The sequence below is a fragment of the Symphalangus syndactylus genome, chromosome 6, assembly GCF_028878055.3.
Source record: "Symphalangus syndactylus isolate Jambi chromosome 6, NHGRI_mSymSyn1-v2.1_pri, whole genome shotgun sequence".
NCBI classification, from domain to species: Eukaryota; Metazoa; Chordata; class Mammalia; order Primates; family Hylobatidae; genus Symphalangus; species Symphalangus syndactylus.
This window is the reverse complement of record NC_072428.2, coordinates 104,782,501-104,802,108: the sequence shown is the minus strand read 5'-3', so window position 1 is coordinate 104,802,108 and position 19,608 is coordinate 104,782,501. Positions and strand designations below refer to the sequence as shown.

The window sequence follows — 19,608 nt, the reverse complement described above, 5'->3', positions numbered from 1 at the left end:
CCTAAAATGCCCATATAATCCAGTCCCCGCCCCCCACCAATAAAAGTAAAAAACCTACTTTAAAAACTGTCCAAAATCTTCACAAATGCTTTCACAGCCTGGCCATTTGCAAACTCCATGGCCATAGAGAGTGTGAGAGGCCCCAGTCTCCTCATGTGACGAGCTGTAGCAAAAGAACACAACGTCAGATTCATCTCAAAAAGCTATAATCGTTGCAGGCTGCTAGCGCCTGTCAGGTTACGATCAGTGACAAACAGGTCAAAACAGGTCAATTCAGCACAGAGCAGTCAGAAAAATTTAATCGTTCTATTGAATAGTTCAACTGCCAAGGCTAGATGATGTTCCAATTAGAGGAGAAATAGAGCCAAAGATGACTGTTAATAAAGGATGAAAAACTAAGAGGACTGTATAATATCATATGCTAATCCTGTCTTATGACCTTGATGTAACATTTTATCTCTAAATAAAAAATATATATTCATATGTGGTCAAGTGAAAAAAACCTTTATTTTTAAGAGAATAATAGGACAGCCATCAAAAGATTTTGAAATGCTCTTTTTAAAAAAGATATGGACCTCTAGGATCATTTAAATTGTTTAATATTTATGTATAAACCACATAGATTTCTACTAGTTACACCTGATTTAGAAAATCTACTTTGGAACAGTATTCATTAGCTTTATCTTTATATAATTGCTGAAGACTTTTGATAAGTGAGTATTAGAGAGATCCCAGAGAAATCAACCAACTTTTGGAATACATAGTCATCAAATTAATCCCAATTAAAACAACAGCATGAAAGCATTCAGGAGCATACCACTTTATACTAATAAAACCAAACAAGAAAAATTTCCATGATACTCAGATGAAGGCCAGAAACATCACTGAATTATAGAATTTTATTTTCAACTGTACTATAATTAAATATATGTTTTTTTGGAAAATATTTGTTTATGACAAAGAATTTGTTATGGCAAGGCAGATATTCATATTGCAGAACAGAACACTATCAATCCACTACACTTACATACGAAGTTTGGAGCTATATATAAGCCTAAGCCATTATGTTCAGAATTCTACACTTACATTTCATCTTTTAAAAACAGATTTTTCAAACTGAGCAATATTTTAGCTTATGAACTATATGCAAATTACTTTAAAGGACTTGATTAGAAAGCAAGATGCTGGAGCTAAAGGACAAATGTACATGAATGCTCCTTTTACAAATGCAATTTTTATACAACTAAAAACAGTAGTTAAAAATTATCTAACATAACACATTTAATATTAATAACTGAAATCAAATAATTTTTCTCTGAAATTTTAGTTGAATTTAATCATAAAATTACCAACATAAGTTTATCTTTATATATTTAGATATTTCATCATGCAACAATTAAAAAGACAAACCAGATTTTCCATCATCTAGCTTATTATGCTTGTGTTTATATATTTATCTGTTCTCTGATTTCTAATTCATATGTTGGAAACATATAAGAGAGATATCCATGCATCTTTTTTTTTTTTTTTTTTTTTTTTTTGAGTTATTTGAAATTAAAGAACTGATTTTTAGCTTAAAAAATGTTCTCAGCAATCAGGTTAATCATAATATCTTAGTCATAAAAATATATTGATACAATCATTCCACATGCACTCATGAAAAAATAAATTTCTTCAGGCAAACTCCCAAACTACATCCATCAAACTTTTGGTATTTGAACTGCTTTTCTGTAATATAAAGAATATAGGCCGGGCGCAGTGGCTCATGCCTGTAATCCCAGCACTTTGGGAGGCCGAGGCAGGCAGATCACGAGGTCACAAGATAGAGATCATCCTGGCTAACACGGTGAAACCCCGTCTCTACTAAAAAAAAAATACAAAAAATTAGCCGGGTGTGGTGGCGGGCGCCTGTAGTCCCAGATAACTCAGGAGGCTGAGGCAGGAGAACGGCAGGAACCCGGGAGGCGGAGCTTGTAGTGAGCCAAGATTCTGCCACTGCACTCCAGCCTGGGTGACAGAGCAAGACTCTGTCTCAAAAAAAAAAAAAAAAAAAGAATATAATAAGATAAATAATCTAAAGATTTCTAATCTGTTGTTCTATACATTTTGTCCTTGTTCCAAGTACAAATTGTTCTTTTTCGTTGTCTCAATGGTGAAAATAAAATCTGAAAATAGATAAACATAGAATAAAGCTCATGAGATTTACCTGTCTCGTCTTGCATTTAGAACTGAAGACTGTCCATTCACTATGGAATGATGAGTTATTGGTGGTGATGCTTTGGAAGTGGTGGAGGAGGTAGTCGAGGAGGAATTGTTAGTAGTGAGGTCTAGCCCTCCATGTTTAATGCCATTGTCTTCCATACTGTGAACTCCAGTCACTTCTTTCCATAACTGCTGAATCTCAGCAGGACTTAAGCCAGCTATAAAATGAAAGAAAGCTTCACTAACATAACAAGGTAAAGGTAAAGTTTATATAATGAGCTTTGTGTTATTAAAAGATTAATACCAACAACAGTGATGTTACCTGCATAAATTAATATACAACAAAAAATCACTTTTACACTATCAGCACCAAAGCTTTTGTCTTGAAAAACAATCATTTATTTTCTAAAGAGTACCAATTTGGGAATAGCATGAGGAATAATGACATAAGAAATTGCTGAGAATAATATCAAGCATTAAAAAAAAAATCCCTGCGTGTTCCATTTAAAAATTGAACTAGGGCCAGGCGTAGTAGCTCACGCCTGTAATCCCAGCACTCTGGGAGGCTGAGATGGGTGAATCACTTGAGGCCAGGAGTTCGAGACCAGCCTGGCCAACGTGGTGAAACCTTGTCTCTACTAAAAATACAAAAATTAGCCGGGTGTGGTGTCACACACCTGTAATCCCAGCTACTCGGGAAGTTGAGGCGGGAAAATCGCCTGAACCTGGGAGGCAGAGGTTGCAGTGAGCTGAGACTGTACCACTGCACTTTAGCCTGGGTGAGAGTGAGACCCTGTCTCAAACAAAAACAAACAAACAAAAAATAAAATAAAATAAAAATAAAAATAAATTAATAAATAAATACAAATAAAAATTGAACTATTCAACTTCTAAGAGTAGTTTTTACTTATTGCTAGTATTAAGGTTTGTTTTTAAGTCAGTGAGGAATTGAAAGAGAAATAGATTTCAAAATAATATCAAAATAAATAAATAAATAAAAGGGAAAACAAAAATGCCAGGGAAAAACAGTGAACACTCAACTCAAAAAAATAGGAGATTTGACAATTATCTGTTCATTTTGATATTTCTCAGAGGGATGAACTAAATAACTAAATTTAATTTTGGTGTCTTAAATAAACCAATATGCTTACTGAACTGGATCAGTTAAGAAGATAATATCTAAACTTCTCCTTCATTTATGACTGATAGAGTAAATCAACTACTCATTTTAAACAATTCCCTGGTTCAGGTTATGCAAATTTACTTGAATACAACAATAAAAATAGAAAAGCTAGATATAATCCTTTAGTTTTTAACTATGAATTTGAAATAAAGTATTGAGAGACTATTGCTTGTAATATTTGACTTACAAAATAGTACCGTGTCTTTGTATATTTTTTATAGACCTTGTGCCTTTTAATCCTTGGTAGAAACTAATAGAGTTGGTATGATTAAACAGTTCATGGAAAAGGAAACAAACTAAGAGAGAAGTTAACAAATATGTCCAAGATCACATAGCTTCTACATGGGAAAGTTGTGATTTAAATCCAGGCAGTCTGGCTTGAGTATCTTTGCTCTTAAAATACTATATTAAGAAAATATTAAAACTACTGAATAAATAAGTACAGGAAAAAATGAAGAGAGTATTTACTATATTCTGGCATTTTACTAAGAGCTTTACATTTATAATCTTAGTTAACCTCACTTGAGGTTAGAAATCATCATATTTTACAAGAAGGCTCAGAAACATTAAATATGTTGCCCCAAATCACTCAATTTATGATCAGTGGGCAGAATTCAAACTCTGCTCTGCAGCTCCAAAATCTATGTTTTTAATTACTATGTGCATCTATAACATCTAATATAAAGATGAAAGTGCAACTCAAACTACCTCTCCCAACCGAACATACATCTACATTAGATACTATAGTGATGTGAGAGATGTGTGGGGTGAAGCAGGTTGGAATAGGCACGGGAGATGGGGCAAGATAACAGAATATGATGGTGAGAAGAATGAACTCTCTCAGCCCAATCCCTGCAAATGGAAAAATCCCTGATCTAGATATCACTATATCTAAGTATTGGCAAGTAGCCGATAGGAACAGAAGAATTCTCACTGTTCCAAACATAACTTCTGGTTATATTATTCATCACGGCATTAACCTTAAATTGCTATGCCTATCACAATTTCGTACAGGTGGTTCTACTGAAGGCTATCATTTCCGTGATTCTGGCTCCTTGAGATTTAAGACAAGGCCTGAGCCTAAAGAAAAAACAGGATAATTCGGGTTTCCAAAGTTACTACAACCCATTTTTTTTTCCATAAAAAAAGAAAGTGGCTTTATAAAGAAAGGTTTCTCTGTTACATAGGAAACAATTTTTTATATAAAGATCTATAATTATTGCTTTAACCCAGAATTCTGAAACTTTTCTGACCATAAATTTTGATTATCTGTTGGTGTATGTTAGGTGTCCCAACAGGAAAACTTCATCAGCAAATCCTTTTTCATGATAGCACCAACATGTCTTTCGCATTAGCACTTTCACCATCTTACCAGCTGCCTCTCTGCTCTATTGTCAACTCTTGCCTGGATCACAGCTATAGCCTTCCAGCTGTCTTCCTGCTATTACCTTGACTTGAATATATGAATTTACTCTTCATGGAGTAGCCAAGTATTCTCTCCATAAATGTAAATTAGGTCATGTCGCTTCCCAGGCAAGGCCTCCAAAGGCTTTCGAGAATACTTAGAAGAAAACAAAATAAGAAAACAACAACAACAAAAACAACCTTTACTATAGCCTATGGGGCACTGCACTTATTATCTGGCTCTTGCCTTTCTCTCTGATCTCATCTACCGCTCTCCACTTTTCATTCTGTTATACTAGCCTTCTGTTGCTTCTCAAATGTATCAAACATTTGCTCCCTTTCCAACCTTTGCTCTGGCTGTTCCCACAACCTGTTCTTGGCTTCCTCCCTCCCTTTACTTAGATGGTTCAAAGTTCACCTCCTCTAAGTTTCCAACCATACTATCAACCCCTGCCCCTCCCCACCCTCCCTTCTAGCATTCCTTAACTCCTAATCCTGCTTTTTTTAAAAAATCATGTATCAGTTTCTGAAACCATTTAATCTATCTATCTATCTAGTCTACCTCTTGTTATCACCAGTCTCCCTCTAATACAAATGAAGTTTTATAAGAGTAGGAATTTCTTGTTTTACTGGTATATCTCCACTGCCTTGAACAGTGCCTGGCATGTGCTCAATAAATATTTGTAGATTCCATTTATTATAATAGAGTCATACATTTCTCGAAGACATGTTGGTGCTCACATGGAAGTTTTGTGACTCTTAAAGGGCATACTCTATATGAATATTGCTACAATACAAGACCAGTGTCTAAAGAATTATATATGGCACTAGTTGCTTCTAACATAGATTGAGTGGCTAACAACATTTTATATCTCAGTTAAAGACTCTTAGATGGTTTTAGAGATTATACCAAGTAACGATGTTACTGGTAACTCAGTTTTTGGATTTTATTAATAATTTAGTTATGTAAGTATCCTCTTGCCTTCTAAAAGTAGATTTCTATGATACTGTTCATTTGTACTGAAAATTAGTGATATCACCATGCTAATGCAATAAGGTAACAAATGTTAGGCAGTTAGTAGGCCCTCAATAAATATTAGAAGAATAAATGACCTATTCAAATAATCCAAATAATGTTTCTTAATTAAAAACAGGAAGAAACAGTGTTAAATTATATAATAGATAAGAGGCAGAGAATAAAAGAAGTCAGAAAGATTCCTTTTAGCAGCAGTGGATCCTCAAATGTCTGCATATTAGAATCACCTGGGCATATTTTAAAATCTCTAAAGGCCTTACCACAACCCACACCAATAAAACCACAATTTTAGAGGGGAAACATAGGCATTAGTAGTTTTTGAAGCTCCAAAGGTGATTCCAATGCACAGGTAATTTTGGGGGGAAATTTTTAAAAAGAAAACTATTACCTTGCTCTTGGGACAAAGCTTTCAACCTAAAAATTGCTCAGCTCTTTTATATGCTTACAAAACTACTTATGAAATGTGAAACAACTAGCCAATCGATTTTGTACAATTTTGAAAGTTTTATGAGCTTTGAAGTCTTGATGGTTTGCAATAATTAATCTAGGTTATTTTTGAGGCAGTAATATAACAAGTTCAGTATTTCCAAAACAGTGTTCCGTGGAACAGTAGTCTTATAAATGCTGTTAATCTAAGAGGTCTGTGGTCTCTACCTCGGAGACTTATTATTATCATGTAAAATAGTTCTGAGATGTGTAGTAACAAGGAAAACTTGAATCTCATTTTGAAGTCAGCGTTTTCCAATTATATTTGAGGAAGAAAAACCCTAGAAACTCTTTACAATTACACTAGTTTGCGTAAGTTTTAAATACCAGGTGTAAGCTTAGGAGTCACCAACTGATCCCTAGCCCGTACCCCTCCCCAGTCTTTCTATTTGAAAATCCCACGTAACCTTATCCGGTTTCTTAAACTTTCCATGTTCAAAACTAAGCTCGTGTTTATACAGCCCCCTCCCTCAACCCCAACTCAGTCCTCTTTAGAGTTTTCCTCATCTCTGTTTTATTTAACTGATACTTACATAGGGCTTTTGATATGGCAGACATTCTTCTAAGTGCTTCACATATGATATCTAATCTAATACCCCAAACCATTATTATCATTATTATTGCTCTTATTATCCCTATGTTAGAGATGGGGACACTAAGGCAAAAAAAAGGCCTTGCTCTAGAGCTACTCTGTCGCAGAGCTTCCTCTCATTTTCAGGTCATTACTCATTAATCCTTTTCTCAGGACTCCGTCTGAGGGTCACCCCATTTTCCTATTGTTACTTAGGTTTTTCCTATTCTTGCCTTTATTTCTCTCCTTAGTACTCACCACTATATATTTTACTTAACTTATTTATCGTCTGCCTTCTACACTAAAATGTGTGTTTTATGATGGCAGGGATTTTTGTCTGTTTTCTTCACTGCTATATCCCCAGTGTCTATAAGAGTGCCTGCAGTCAGTGAAAGCTCAAAGAATATTACTTGAAAGAGTTTTAAAATTTGGCCAGAACACTCGTGTACTGGCAAACATATTCTGGGAATCTGTGGACTAGACTATTATGATTAATAGAGAACTTTTATCTTAAGTGAAGATTATTCGGTTTCTCTTATTTCAAGGATATATATACTAGTAGTGCCAAAAAGTTTTGTAATTGTGCAATTTTAAAATTCCATGGCCACAAAAAATTGGGAATCCCTATTCTACTTCTGGATGATAACTTGGGCTTGTGCTTATTCACTGCCAGTACCACAAATATTAAAAGGTTTTTACCACAGGAGCTGAGTAAACGAAAGGGTAATTCCTTAATCAAACTGCCTATCATACCACAGATAATACAACTTAATAATAATTCTTAAGACAGGGTCTCCCTGGAGTGCAATGGCATGATCACAGATCACTGTAGCCCTGACCTCCTGGGCTGAAGTGATCTTCCCTCCTGAGCCTCCCAAGTAGCTGGGATGTGACCGACCACAGGCATACGTCATCATGCTCAGCTAATTATTTTATTTTTTGTAAAGACAGGGTCTCACTATGTTGCCCAGGCTGGTCTTGAACTCCTGGGCTGAAGTGATCCTCCAGCCTCAGCCTCCCAAATTGCTGGGATTATAGGTGTGATTCACTGTACTTGGCCTAATAATAATTCCTTAATCCCACATTCAGAGTTTGTGGAGTATCTACAAGATGACAAGCACTGTGCTAAGAATTAATTAAAATTAATTCATATCTAGATTATATGTCCTTAAGGCACACGAAGTTTAAAAATGTCTATGCTAGTTTCAACACAGCTTTGAAAATGCTGCTAAGGTGATGTTTACTTATTACTAAAATAAGTAAAAAGCAATTTTTATTAGTAAAAAATCTCCTTAGCAGCTTTTTCACACTCAAAAAAAAAAAGATTTTTTCAATGTCGTTTCTTTTTCTGTGTCCAGTAATTGATTTTCAAATGTTAAACAAATAATTGTATATATTATGATGCAAAGTATGTATACTGTTAATTTTTAACTAACTTATTTAGTGATATGCCACTTATTTTCTAAAGTTACTTATAATTTAAAGTAATAAAAGTGAGTTTTGTTAGAAACATTTGTATTATATATATTCTGTTAAGCCAAATTGATATTTAATATTTGAATTTGAATCACTGAGATATTACTATGTACTTTTCAGTTTTCATCTTAAATTTTATATTTTAAGATGTGAAACTTAAAAACAAGTATACATACATGGCCAGAATAATTGAATCACAGAAAAGGGTATATATTACAAAAGTAAACTTCCCTACCAGCCTTGACCTCTGGATACCCATATCTCTTCTTCAGAAGAGAGTTCCAGTTTCTGTAGTATCCTTCAGAGATCTGGGTGTTCATTTATAATTTGACTAACTCAACATATTATCGATTTATATTTGACTAGCGGTCTACTAACACCTACAGATACAATGCCCATCTTTAAAATGCCTGTCTAATGAGAGATAAATTAAATACACGCTTTGCCCAAATGCCAAATTTAGCAGAAGCAGGTTTTCAGCTGAAACTGAGATCAAAGATAAATTATCTTCACAAAAGAAGGAACTTCTGGGATATGTGAATACATCTGATATTAACAAAAATTAGTACTATCATTTTTTACAGGTTGCATTTTAAAAGCTTGATTGATATTCTATTACAAAGCCAATGATGTTTCCTTTTTCTCATCATATTTTAATATGGCAAAGTGGACATGCTGCTTTCGAGTCTTCCTCTTAAGATGTAAAGAATTGCCAAATAAAACTTTAAAAAGACACTTATGAGATAAATGGAATTAAATTCATTTTAATGTTATACATTCTAGTTCACAAAATAATTCTACAAGAATTATAGAGTTATGATACAATTTAATCTCAATGTTTTTATATTTTTTCAAAAACTAACTCAACACACTCAATATTTTTCTATATATGTAAGTATTTACTAGTTTTTTAAACATAAAATTAACAGCATTCACAGGTAGCTTGGCAGAGTTTTATACCTGCAATAATAAATGTACATTAAAACTTCAATTCAGTGATGAAATTTTAGCACACAAAGCATCAAATAAATTTTTTTCCCTCAAATTACAAATGGAAAACTTTGATATTTGAAAGGGAATACTGACATGGTAATATTGTTGCATGACATGGATTGTTCATATTGGTAGTGTTGTTGCTACAATTACATACAATAGTAATCTATGCAAGCATAGGATCATTGATTAAGAAGTAAATCCAGGATGCCAGAAGTAGGCATTTGGCTACTTAGACCTCCGTAAGCATGGAATGAAGCCAAAGCCAAATAGCTAATTTTGGCTGAATATTGCGCCCAAAGACTATCTTCGGCATAATTCTAACTCAGCCTAAAAAACATTATATTTTATTTCAAAATATTTCATTTTTAATTATTATTCAACCACTCTTATTCTGAGATTCTCTAGTTCTATAATGTGTTAATTCAGAAGAATCCTGGCTAGAATCTAGCGTTCTCTGTTTGGTCTTTCAAACTGGTAATGAAAATCTTATCTTTTAAATAACTTTCATAAATGAAAAAATAAGTAAAAACTTGGAGTGACAGAAAATCATCACCACATGTATTCTTATCCATATAGTCATAGTAAATGTGTGAATATATTGTGGATTAGAGTACACAAACGTTTATCGGATGTCACAAACATATCAATGTTTAAAGTTAACTTCATCTTTCCTAACCAATAGACAATGATACTGGTTCATTAAAATGTTTCACTAAATTTCATTACTAGATAATATATAAACTATGTTACTTATATATTACATATATTTATAATCAGTATATTATTCAAGATGGAACTATAAATCCATCCTTTCTATTTGACATATGTATGTATATACCTATATACCTATACTTATGTATATACCTATCATCTGTCTGTTTACAAACCAAACATATACTTAGCAGATGGAAGTTTACTTGCCTAACCAAAATCCAATATTATAGTAATATTAATGATGACCTTAAATGATTAATATTTAAAATAATTTACACTAAGATGATAAATATAAAACTTTAGAGAGGAATGTAGATAAATCTGCTATTCTACCAAAATTCTTATAATTTTGTTATTTCTCATTGTTATATACATATATTTTAATATAATTTAAGAAGCTGTAACTCTAAAAGTAGCATGAAGAAGTTGTGTTAAATTATAGGGATAAATAAAATATGACATAGTTTTAGGTCGAGCATAGTGGCTAATGCCTGTAATCCCAGCACTTTGGGAGGCCGAGAGAGGCGGATCACTTGAGGTCAGGGGTTCGAGACCAGCCTGGTCAACATGGTGAAACCCTGTCTCTACTAATAATATGAAAATTAGCCAGGCGTGGTGGTGGGCACCTGTAATTGCAGCTACTTGGAAGGCTGAGGGAGGAGAATTGCTTGAACCCGGGAGGCGGAGGTTGCAGTGAGCTGAGTTAGCGCCACTGCACTCTAGTGTGGATGACAGAGTGAGACTCCTCAAAAAAAAAAAAAAAAAAAAAAGATACAGTTTTAAAGACACAATGAGAACATCATCCGTCATTGCACATTAATCCTACTTAGTTTTTATATGGCTATTTTTCAAGGCTAATCAACCAACCAAAAACCTGGTACAAAGTGAACTGGAAACTGATAATAAAAATATTCAAAATACTTTTACCTTAACCTCTAACTAAGGAAGAAATGATTCAGGGCTTACACTGTACAACAAATATTTCTTTACTTTTTCCCACTCTAGTTTTGGGATTCCAGCATAGTACCATAACGTTAGGTTCCTTTACTGTTGCTGGTGTATTCAACACACAATGAGCCTCTACAATGATATTTTTCACACTTAATCATTTAAATCATAAAAAACAAGACAATGATGCCGGTTTGTGTGGCTTACATGGCAACAACACAAACTTGGATCGGTGAACCAACTACATTTGTGGCCCTACAATTATTCAAATGGATTTTTTTAACCTATATTAATGAAAACATAGTTGAGTGATTTCATCTTTTTTCCTTTTTAAAATATAAATTTTCAGCTCAAAGACAGATGTTTTCAGATTTACTTTCCTTTCCCTAAATGTTCGCCATTTTCTCATTTTATCACTCATATATCTTACCAAGGATAAAAACAGAAGAAAAGGGAGAAACAAGGATTCTATGAAAATAAATTTTAATTTGAATTCAGGTAATTTCTATTTGAAAACTATTAGAATGATTATATCATTATAAATTTCATTGTTCAGAGAGATGTTTTTTGCTTGTTTTGAAAGAATGTGGTTTCACAATATGTTTTAAACAAGTTACATTGTGTTTCTATTAGCACATATTTTAAACTTTCTTAAAATGTTTACTTGAATTAATAAAATAAGATTGTGGTAGATCATGCTTTTCTGTTGAGGAAATTCTCATATAATTATATCCTAAATACAGATTTCATTTGAACTTTACTGAAAACAAAAAAAATAGTGTTTCTGTTTTAGTATAGTTTAGTATAGTTTCTATTGAAGAAATCTATGTTTACATTGAAATAATTTTATAAACTCTTTTCTTTTTTACTTTTTCATGTCTTTAAATTGTATTTATTTTTCTAAATAAGAATAATTGTGAATAGAACATTCATTGATATAATGACGCTATGATTTATTCCAATTTTCTTTAGAATAACTCAGAAAAATAGGCTTATTGCCTTGTTTTTCTTTTGCTATTTAAACTTTATCTTTTTTGATTTCCTAGGAGTGCTTCAATCAGGTGAATTAGAAGATCTGAAGTCAAGTGAGAGAGGAAAATCAGGGAAAAAAAAGCCAAAGAGACATTATTAATTTGATAAATAAAAAGAGAGAACATTACCACGATACTCTTGATTTTCTTTTCTTTTTTTTTTTTTTTTTCAGACGGAGTCTCGCTCTGTCACCCAGGCTGGAGTGCAGTGGCGCGATCTCGGCTCACTGCAAGCTCCGCCTCCCGGGTTCACGCCATTCTCCTGCCTCAGCCTCTCCGAGTAGCTGGGACTACAGGCACCCGCCACCACGCCCGGCTAATTTTTTTGTATTTTTAGTAGAGACGGGGTTTCACCGTGGTCTTCGATCTTCTGACCTCGTGATCCACCCGCCTCGGCCTCCCAAAGTGCTGGGATTACAAGCGTGAGCCACCGCGCCCGGCCGATTTTCTTTAGCATGTCCTTTAGAGTCAGCAAAATGTGCAGCCAACGCTACTACAATATGAACTCCTCTGTGACAAATATAATTAATTTGAATTAATGTACATTTGGATTAATGTTTGTCCCAACAAAATCCAAATGCAAGTTAGAATATCCTTTTATGAAGTGTAATGATATATAACTTACCTGAATTGAGAATTTTAGCACACAGTAATTTGTTTACCATTATTTGTCTTTTTTTATTTAAAACTCTCCATTTCCCAAAAGTGAAGGGTTATGGATATGACATACAATTGTATTATCAGAGTACCTCCAAATTTTTCTTACAGAAAAATAAGAATACAGTTGACAGATTTTTTAAAACTATAGTTTACAATACATGCATAGGCAATATTATTTGAGAGAAAAAAGAATGGATACGTCCTGTGACCTAGGATGGGGTTCTACAAAGCTTAACTTGGAACGTGCTCTATAGAAATTCATAAACCCTCTCTTTTACATGTGGTGATTTCAGTGTGAAGATTAGGAACTTTTATCTTTCTCTTATCAGTTGTCCACCAAACTCCTATCAGCTCATTTAGTTAAATGGACTGCTGTCAGCCTTCCTGGTAATCCAATTCCCTGCAGATCCTCCTGTATATTCAATAGTGCTGGAATTGTGTTGCCCTTATAAATCATTTTGTGCCCATAAGACTAATAAATACACATTTAATATCTAACAAAACACTTAAAAGTTTTACTTCACACTTGAAAGCAATATATGGTAAAATTTCTGAGCCTCTAGAAAATGGGTCATGCTGCCATGTTAACAATCATGTTTTAATAATAAATTTGAAAGTCATAAAAACAAAATTTCTCAAAGTATATGGCAGAAAGGCCAGGAAATGGTAGAAAGTACAAGATTTGAAATGAAGAGTGCACAACATTTTGTATGTACCTTGAGGCAGCGATTGGACAGGAAGTGCTGCCTGGCCAGGTGGAATGGAGATGAGTCCCTGACGCTGAAGGCTGAGCAGATGTTGCTGCTGCTGGAGTTGTTGCATCTGGAGAAGCTGCTGCTGGAAGACAAGCTGCTGGGCTGCCAACTGCTGTTGCTGCTGCTGCTGCTGCTGCTGGTATCAGAAAACCCAAACCAGTAAACAGCAGAGAACATGGTCTGTACAAACAGCTCTCTTACAGGGAAATACACACTCCTTTCATTGCCTGAGTGGGTTTTCTGGTCATCCCATAGTCAAAGTTCAGTGGGAGAATGTGAGTAAGTTCCAGATTTTCAGTTGCCTTTCTTTCAATTATTAAACAGTATTAGAGAACCAAGAAACTTGCATCAAAAAAGTATGGAGCAACGTCTAGAGATAGTATGTAATAAACGTTCAGCTTTTTAAAATCTACTTATTGTAGATAATAATACATTTCTCTAGATTAAAAGAACACTACTTTACAGAAATAGTCAACTTCTACAACACACTATTTTTTTTTTCCAATTGAATAAGTTTGATCTGCAGAGGTCCATGAATGTGGTCTCTGGTGATCTATTAGTAAACTGGGATGTAGCCTTCATAGGATAGGCCTGTTAGCTCTCTCTCTCTTCTCCTCTCTTGTTGGAATATATTAAAGGCAGAATTACGTTCCAGGCAAAAAAAAAAAAAAGTGCCCTTATTATAAGAAAAAGTATAACTTCCAATTTTGTGAGGCATTACAAGACAAACCAGAGGTCTTTGGACTCCAGAGGGTATGAGATGGCAGTCACACTTCAGAGAAAGACAAGCTGCTGTGGAAGACCTTTCCTTTTTAGTTTGGGGAAAAGAGAAACTTGTGATGCGCTCACTGGAAAACAGACTGCATAATGGAGCAAGTCATGTGGATTGCCCAAAGCCTCGGGAGAAATAAGGGAGCAATTTCTATTCTGTAGTTGATGGCTGTCTGAAATTCTATTCACAAATCCAAACAGAAACAAAGCCTCAGGAGGTCAAAACTGTTTCCTGTACGTTTGCATAATGGGCAGCTTGAAGACAACGGCTCTGATACCTGCTGATCAATTTAACTACTTCAACATGTTTTGTTTGTATTATGTTTATATTTGATGCAGTTTGCTGACAAGTGCAAGCTAGGCCTGAGAAGCCCGCTTGTCAGTTTGATTTATGAGCATATCAAACTGTAACTTTCTACTCGCCACTCTAAACCTACAGTAGCAGTTCATTAATCAGGGGCCCGTGACTTTGAAATCTGTGCTCAACCAGTTTCTCCCCTAGTCTCCCCACCCCCAACAATAGGCCAAATTTGCATGCATGTTCTCTGAGCTGCACCACTGAGAAAAATAAGGTTCCCTCACCAACTTAGATTCTCCATGAATACAAGATAATCAGTACTTTGTCCACCACACAGCTTGCTCTTTGTACTGTGATTCATTAGTGAACATTAGACGACAGCAGCATTAGATTGTAACTCTCAAGTCCCATGCTACAAAAAAGGAGAGCCTGAGAGCCTGTCACTGTTATTAAGCTCAGTAAAAATATATAATACTGCAACTTTGACAGCAAGAGCCTTGTTATAGGAAGATCTAAGACTATTCTTGCCGCTCAAAGCCCCTTCTTAACTGCAAACTGTTATGTATCAATGAGATAACCGGATCCTACCTCTTTCACTTGCTTTCCAGGATGTTGTTGCTGCTGCTGCTGCTGTTGCTGCTGCTGCTGCTGTTGTTGCTGCTGTTGTTGTTGCTGCTGCTGCTGTTGTTGCTGCTGTTGTTGCTGCTGCTGCTGTTGCTGCTGCTGCAAAAGCTGAAGATGTAACTGCTCTTGCTGTTTCTTGTAAAACTCTTGTAGTTGTTGCTGAATAAACCATTTTGACTTTAATAAATAAAGGCAAAAGTTTCACGTATTATAAATCTCCTAAACTCTTCTAGACTGGCATATGGCAGAGTATCCATTAAGATTCATCTCATAAAAACAACAAAAAATATACATTGGATTCAAAGAGACAGCTCTACATACATTTTTTTCCAAGGCAGCTCTGAAATTTTCCAATCCAGAATCCAAAAAATCCTAAACAAAAGGGTATAGAAAGTCTGTATTCTAAAGGGTCAGAGCCAAATTAATACTTTAAATTATTACATCTGAAGTCCTACTGACATATAAAAACTAGGCTATACTCTACCAGTTGTAAGAATAAAAATTTAGCTACATAAAATCAGGTTGCTAGATTCTTACTGGAAAAAACTTAATCCATCAGATGTTCAGAACAATGTCAGATTTACAAGTAATTGGTCTGTAGTCATCAGCACAGAAGTTAGCAAAGTAATTATATATAAAAAATTTCAGGTAAAGCACATTATTTTCTCTCTAATAAGTAAGTGTATAACATAAAGTCCATATACACTCAGGGTTCCAATATGGTATATATTAGGAACACTATGTTTGTTATTTTAAAAAGATAAATTTCATAAATTTGTGGCTCAGCTGCCTAATTTCATTGTAATAAATAGATTCTTCTCTTTCTAAACGATGAGTATACTATGAAAAGGAAAATTTGGGATGTTACTTTCTCCATTTTAACAAAGTGGTCTATTCAAATTTCATACTTTTGTGAACTAAAAGGAATGCTAAGGTGTTAGGAGTTTTAAAAGCAACTATTATCTGGTAAGTATTTTTGCATTTTTTTTGGCAAGTCAACAAATTGAATGTACCTAAGCATTTGAATATTTAAATATTGGCTCATTCCATTTTCAAATTACACCTCTCTCTGCTCTTATTCTAGACTTTAATAATTTTTTTAAAAAACTAAGCGATCTAGATTTTCTTACGAGTTCTAAATTTATGTTCTAGCACGCTAATAGGTTGTCCTTTCAAATGGAGACTGAATGGTCAAATATGCCCACTGCACTTTCAACATAAGTGCACACCTTCTAAGTCATGCTAGAACACCAAAGCAGGTAACCCACATTACCTGCTGCAGCATGACGGCCTGCTGTTGTTGGAGAAGGGCTTGGAGCTGCTGAGGAGACAGGACTTGTTGCTGAAGGATCTGCTGCATTTGCTGAGGGGTGATCACCTGGGGAGTCATCATGGCCACTGACACAGGCACCTTGCACAGAAAGAGAAAGAGAAAGAGAAATTCGTGGTCATAACCAAATATCTGTTAATTGACTTCACAAATATTATGTTATCTTTTATAAATTCTTTAGCATTGATGATCAATAATTTTTATGTCACATTTTACTATAACTTCTTTACAATAGTACTAAAGTATCACAAAACATAGACACTAGCTTTCCAGAGGCATCAGATTTCATCAAACTCTTTATGTTTGATGAAATAAATAGCTCTTATTTAACATGCTTAGATATTTCATCAAACTCTTTATGTTTGATGAAATAAATAGCTCTTATTTAACATGCTTAGATATTTGAACTTCGGCTATAATATCTATAGTTAAAAATAAACCACCACATGGTGGTGTTCTCAATATTTCATAATTGATCATCTCATCAATGTCACTGTGCTATAAATACAAAGGTTTTTGAAATGTCTTAAAAGTGTAATTAAAATAAATAATAAAGATTTAAAAATTGGAAATAATGCATATAAATGTTATCTAAACTAGTAAAAAGCATGTATATAGTATACTTACTTAAAAATGTAATCACCATCTTCCAAATTTTATATATACATAATAAAGTACTAGAAAATACATATAGTAATAAAATTTAGCATATGAGAACATGTGATAATTCATATAGGAGATATATATATGTGTGTGTGTGTGTGTGTGTATCCAGAAAAATAATGACATACATAGGTCTTCTGAAAGAACTCATAAAACTAGTATTCTAGCTTCTTCTTTAAACCTTTTCTTATTTCAAGCAACTAAGCTTATACCAGGAAGTACAAAAATTTAGCAATTACTCAAAGGTTATTCATTAAACTGAAAATAATAAAAGTAATTTACTTAAAACTTTTTTGCCACTACTTCCTTTATCTTCAGGGTTCTGAGGATGAGAGGCAAAAATAAGACAAGGAAGGAGAAAAAGATATAAAGGAGAAAGAAGGAAGGAAGGAAGGAAAATATAGAAAAAGGACAAGCTAGTGGGAAAGCCCTAGAGAAAGTCGGAACGGATGTGAAGAAATAGGAAGAGGATGGCAAGAGTGGTGATCAGAAAAACAGGTATAGAAACCTAAAGTATATGCTCAGATAGAAGGCAAGTAACACTGTTTGAGGCATTACTTGTACTAACCAGTATGCAATCAAACAACTTGTCAACTTTCCAAGTTTGCAACCTTTGAAATAGCAATCACTTTCCTAGAAAAAACAATTCACTTTTACTGTAAATAAAAGCAAGTATTTATACAAATACTGTTTTAGAACAAGTTTATTGGGCAACATGTCTTTGAAAACCAAAAAAGATTAGTAGATATGGTTCACAACTTATTTTAATAGTCATTTTTAACGCAGTTCAAACTTCTCCAGTGTGGCACTTTATGTTTGAAGAAAGGAGAAATTAATAATGAAAAGAGGTTAGAAGAAGCAGAAGGAAAAAAAAACGAAATCCAGGGAGGATTAATTCTTCCTCCAAAAAGAAATAAAGAACTAAATAAATCAAAACCTTTCATATTTAACACTGAAAAATAGCAATGTCTTTTCTTTTCTCCATGTTAACATATTCAGATTAATTAGATCAAATTGAGTAACTTGAAACATTATGATAGAAATTCAGTGATTTTAAAAAATATTTGTGTATTTTTAAAGAATATGCTAGCATACCTATAAATTACTGAATTTGAATTTATTATAATAAAAAGCATTCTGAAATGTATATTGTAAAATTAATTCACCAATGGGTTTTTCAAGTGTTTAGTTGTTTTATAAAATTGACTGTCAGTTTACCTAACTGCTTGTTCTTTGATAAACAAATAGAATGGTTAGAACAAGTAGTTAGAAAAAAAGATGTATCAATCTACAAAAATGTCTTTTCTTCGAACAATCATTTACCTCATACTATTTCCAAATAACAAGGAATCAAACTGAAATGGACAGAGAAAGACAGACATATTAAACTAAAAAGGCTGTCAATCTAGATAGATAGACAGATGATATAGAGTTTATAGATATGTACATGGATATATATATATATATAGTGAGAGAGAGAGAGAGATGCTTTCTATAAAGTTAATCATAGATAAGAAGCTTGTCACACTTCTCTCACATAACCGCCCCTTATTTTTTCAGTATATAGTGTTTTAATTATCCCTTAATTATTCCTATACCTACAAGTACAAATATTTTATGTATAATGATAAATGAACTTTATGGGGAAAGTTCTATGAATGGAGGTATGCCATAAACCACTACGAGTTTACAGTCAGATTTCAGCTTATACATATAATATGACTGTAGAGTTTGTTGCTATTGTGATTGATTTGATAAATGAGCAAATTTAAGAAAGTTTTCTATCTTCACATTCTTTAGAGTATATTAGTCCTTACACTACATAAGTTAGATGATTATTTTTACTCTTAAAATGGTTTGAGTGCCCTTCAATTAATAGTTATGACATAAATATAACCATGAAATCATTATCTTCTTAAGATCACACGTATTAAATGGTCACATGTATGTGATTTTTTAAAATTTTAATCAGATTCTGGCCTATCTTCTAGGAAACTGCCATCTAAAATTGACAATATACAGATATAAAAATAAATAGAAAGATAAGCCAATTAACACATACATGATTGAACACTCTACTTCTATGTGTACAAAAGACATAAAATTAATTGTATAGGTAGAAAAACACAGGTACACTTCTGAGGGTTTTCTAACACTACAAATAAAGTAATACTATCATCTCTAAATCCACATATATAAGCTCACCCAAACTAAGGAGATTACTAAAAATCTAAGTTATTTAATAAAGAAAAAACTAGTTTTTTTCTACAACAAAGGTCAGTAATATTGCAGACTCATCCACTTGCAATTTGAGAAATGCAGAGCCTTCATTTTTAAGTGACTCATTTTAAGCGACACATTTCCTCTTCTCCTCCCTCATCGTTTATTGTTACTGTCCCATTTCATTTCCTTGCTACCACAAGCTACTCTAGGTATTCACTGATAAAAATGAATAAAGAT

At 33.7% G+C, this 19,608-nt stretch overlaps 1 protein-coding gene across 1 annotated transcript in view; it reads right to left on the bottom strand.

Moving 5' to 3' along the window:
• FOXP2 (forkhead box P2) overlaps nt 1–19,608 on the bottom strand; it is a 605,419-nt gene that overhangs the window by 48,555 nt on the left and 537,256 nt on the right. Inside the window, exons 7-12 of the mRNA XM_063642138.1 lie at nt 16,429–16,566; nt 15,477–15,527; nt 15,120–15,314; nt 13,424–13,598; nt 2,207–2,420; nt 59–163 (exon numbers count right to left, since the gene is read on the bottom strand). Coding sequence (XP_063498208.1) covers nt 59–163; nt 2,207–2,420; nt 13,424–13,598; nt 15,120–15,314; nt 15,477–15,527; nt 16,429–16,566 — 878 coding nt within the window. The remainder of the gene's footprint in view (nt 1–58; nt 164–2,206; nt 2,421–13,423; nt 13,599–15,119; nt 15,315–15,476; nt 15,528–16,428; nt 16,567–19,608) is intronic.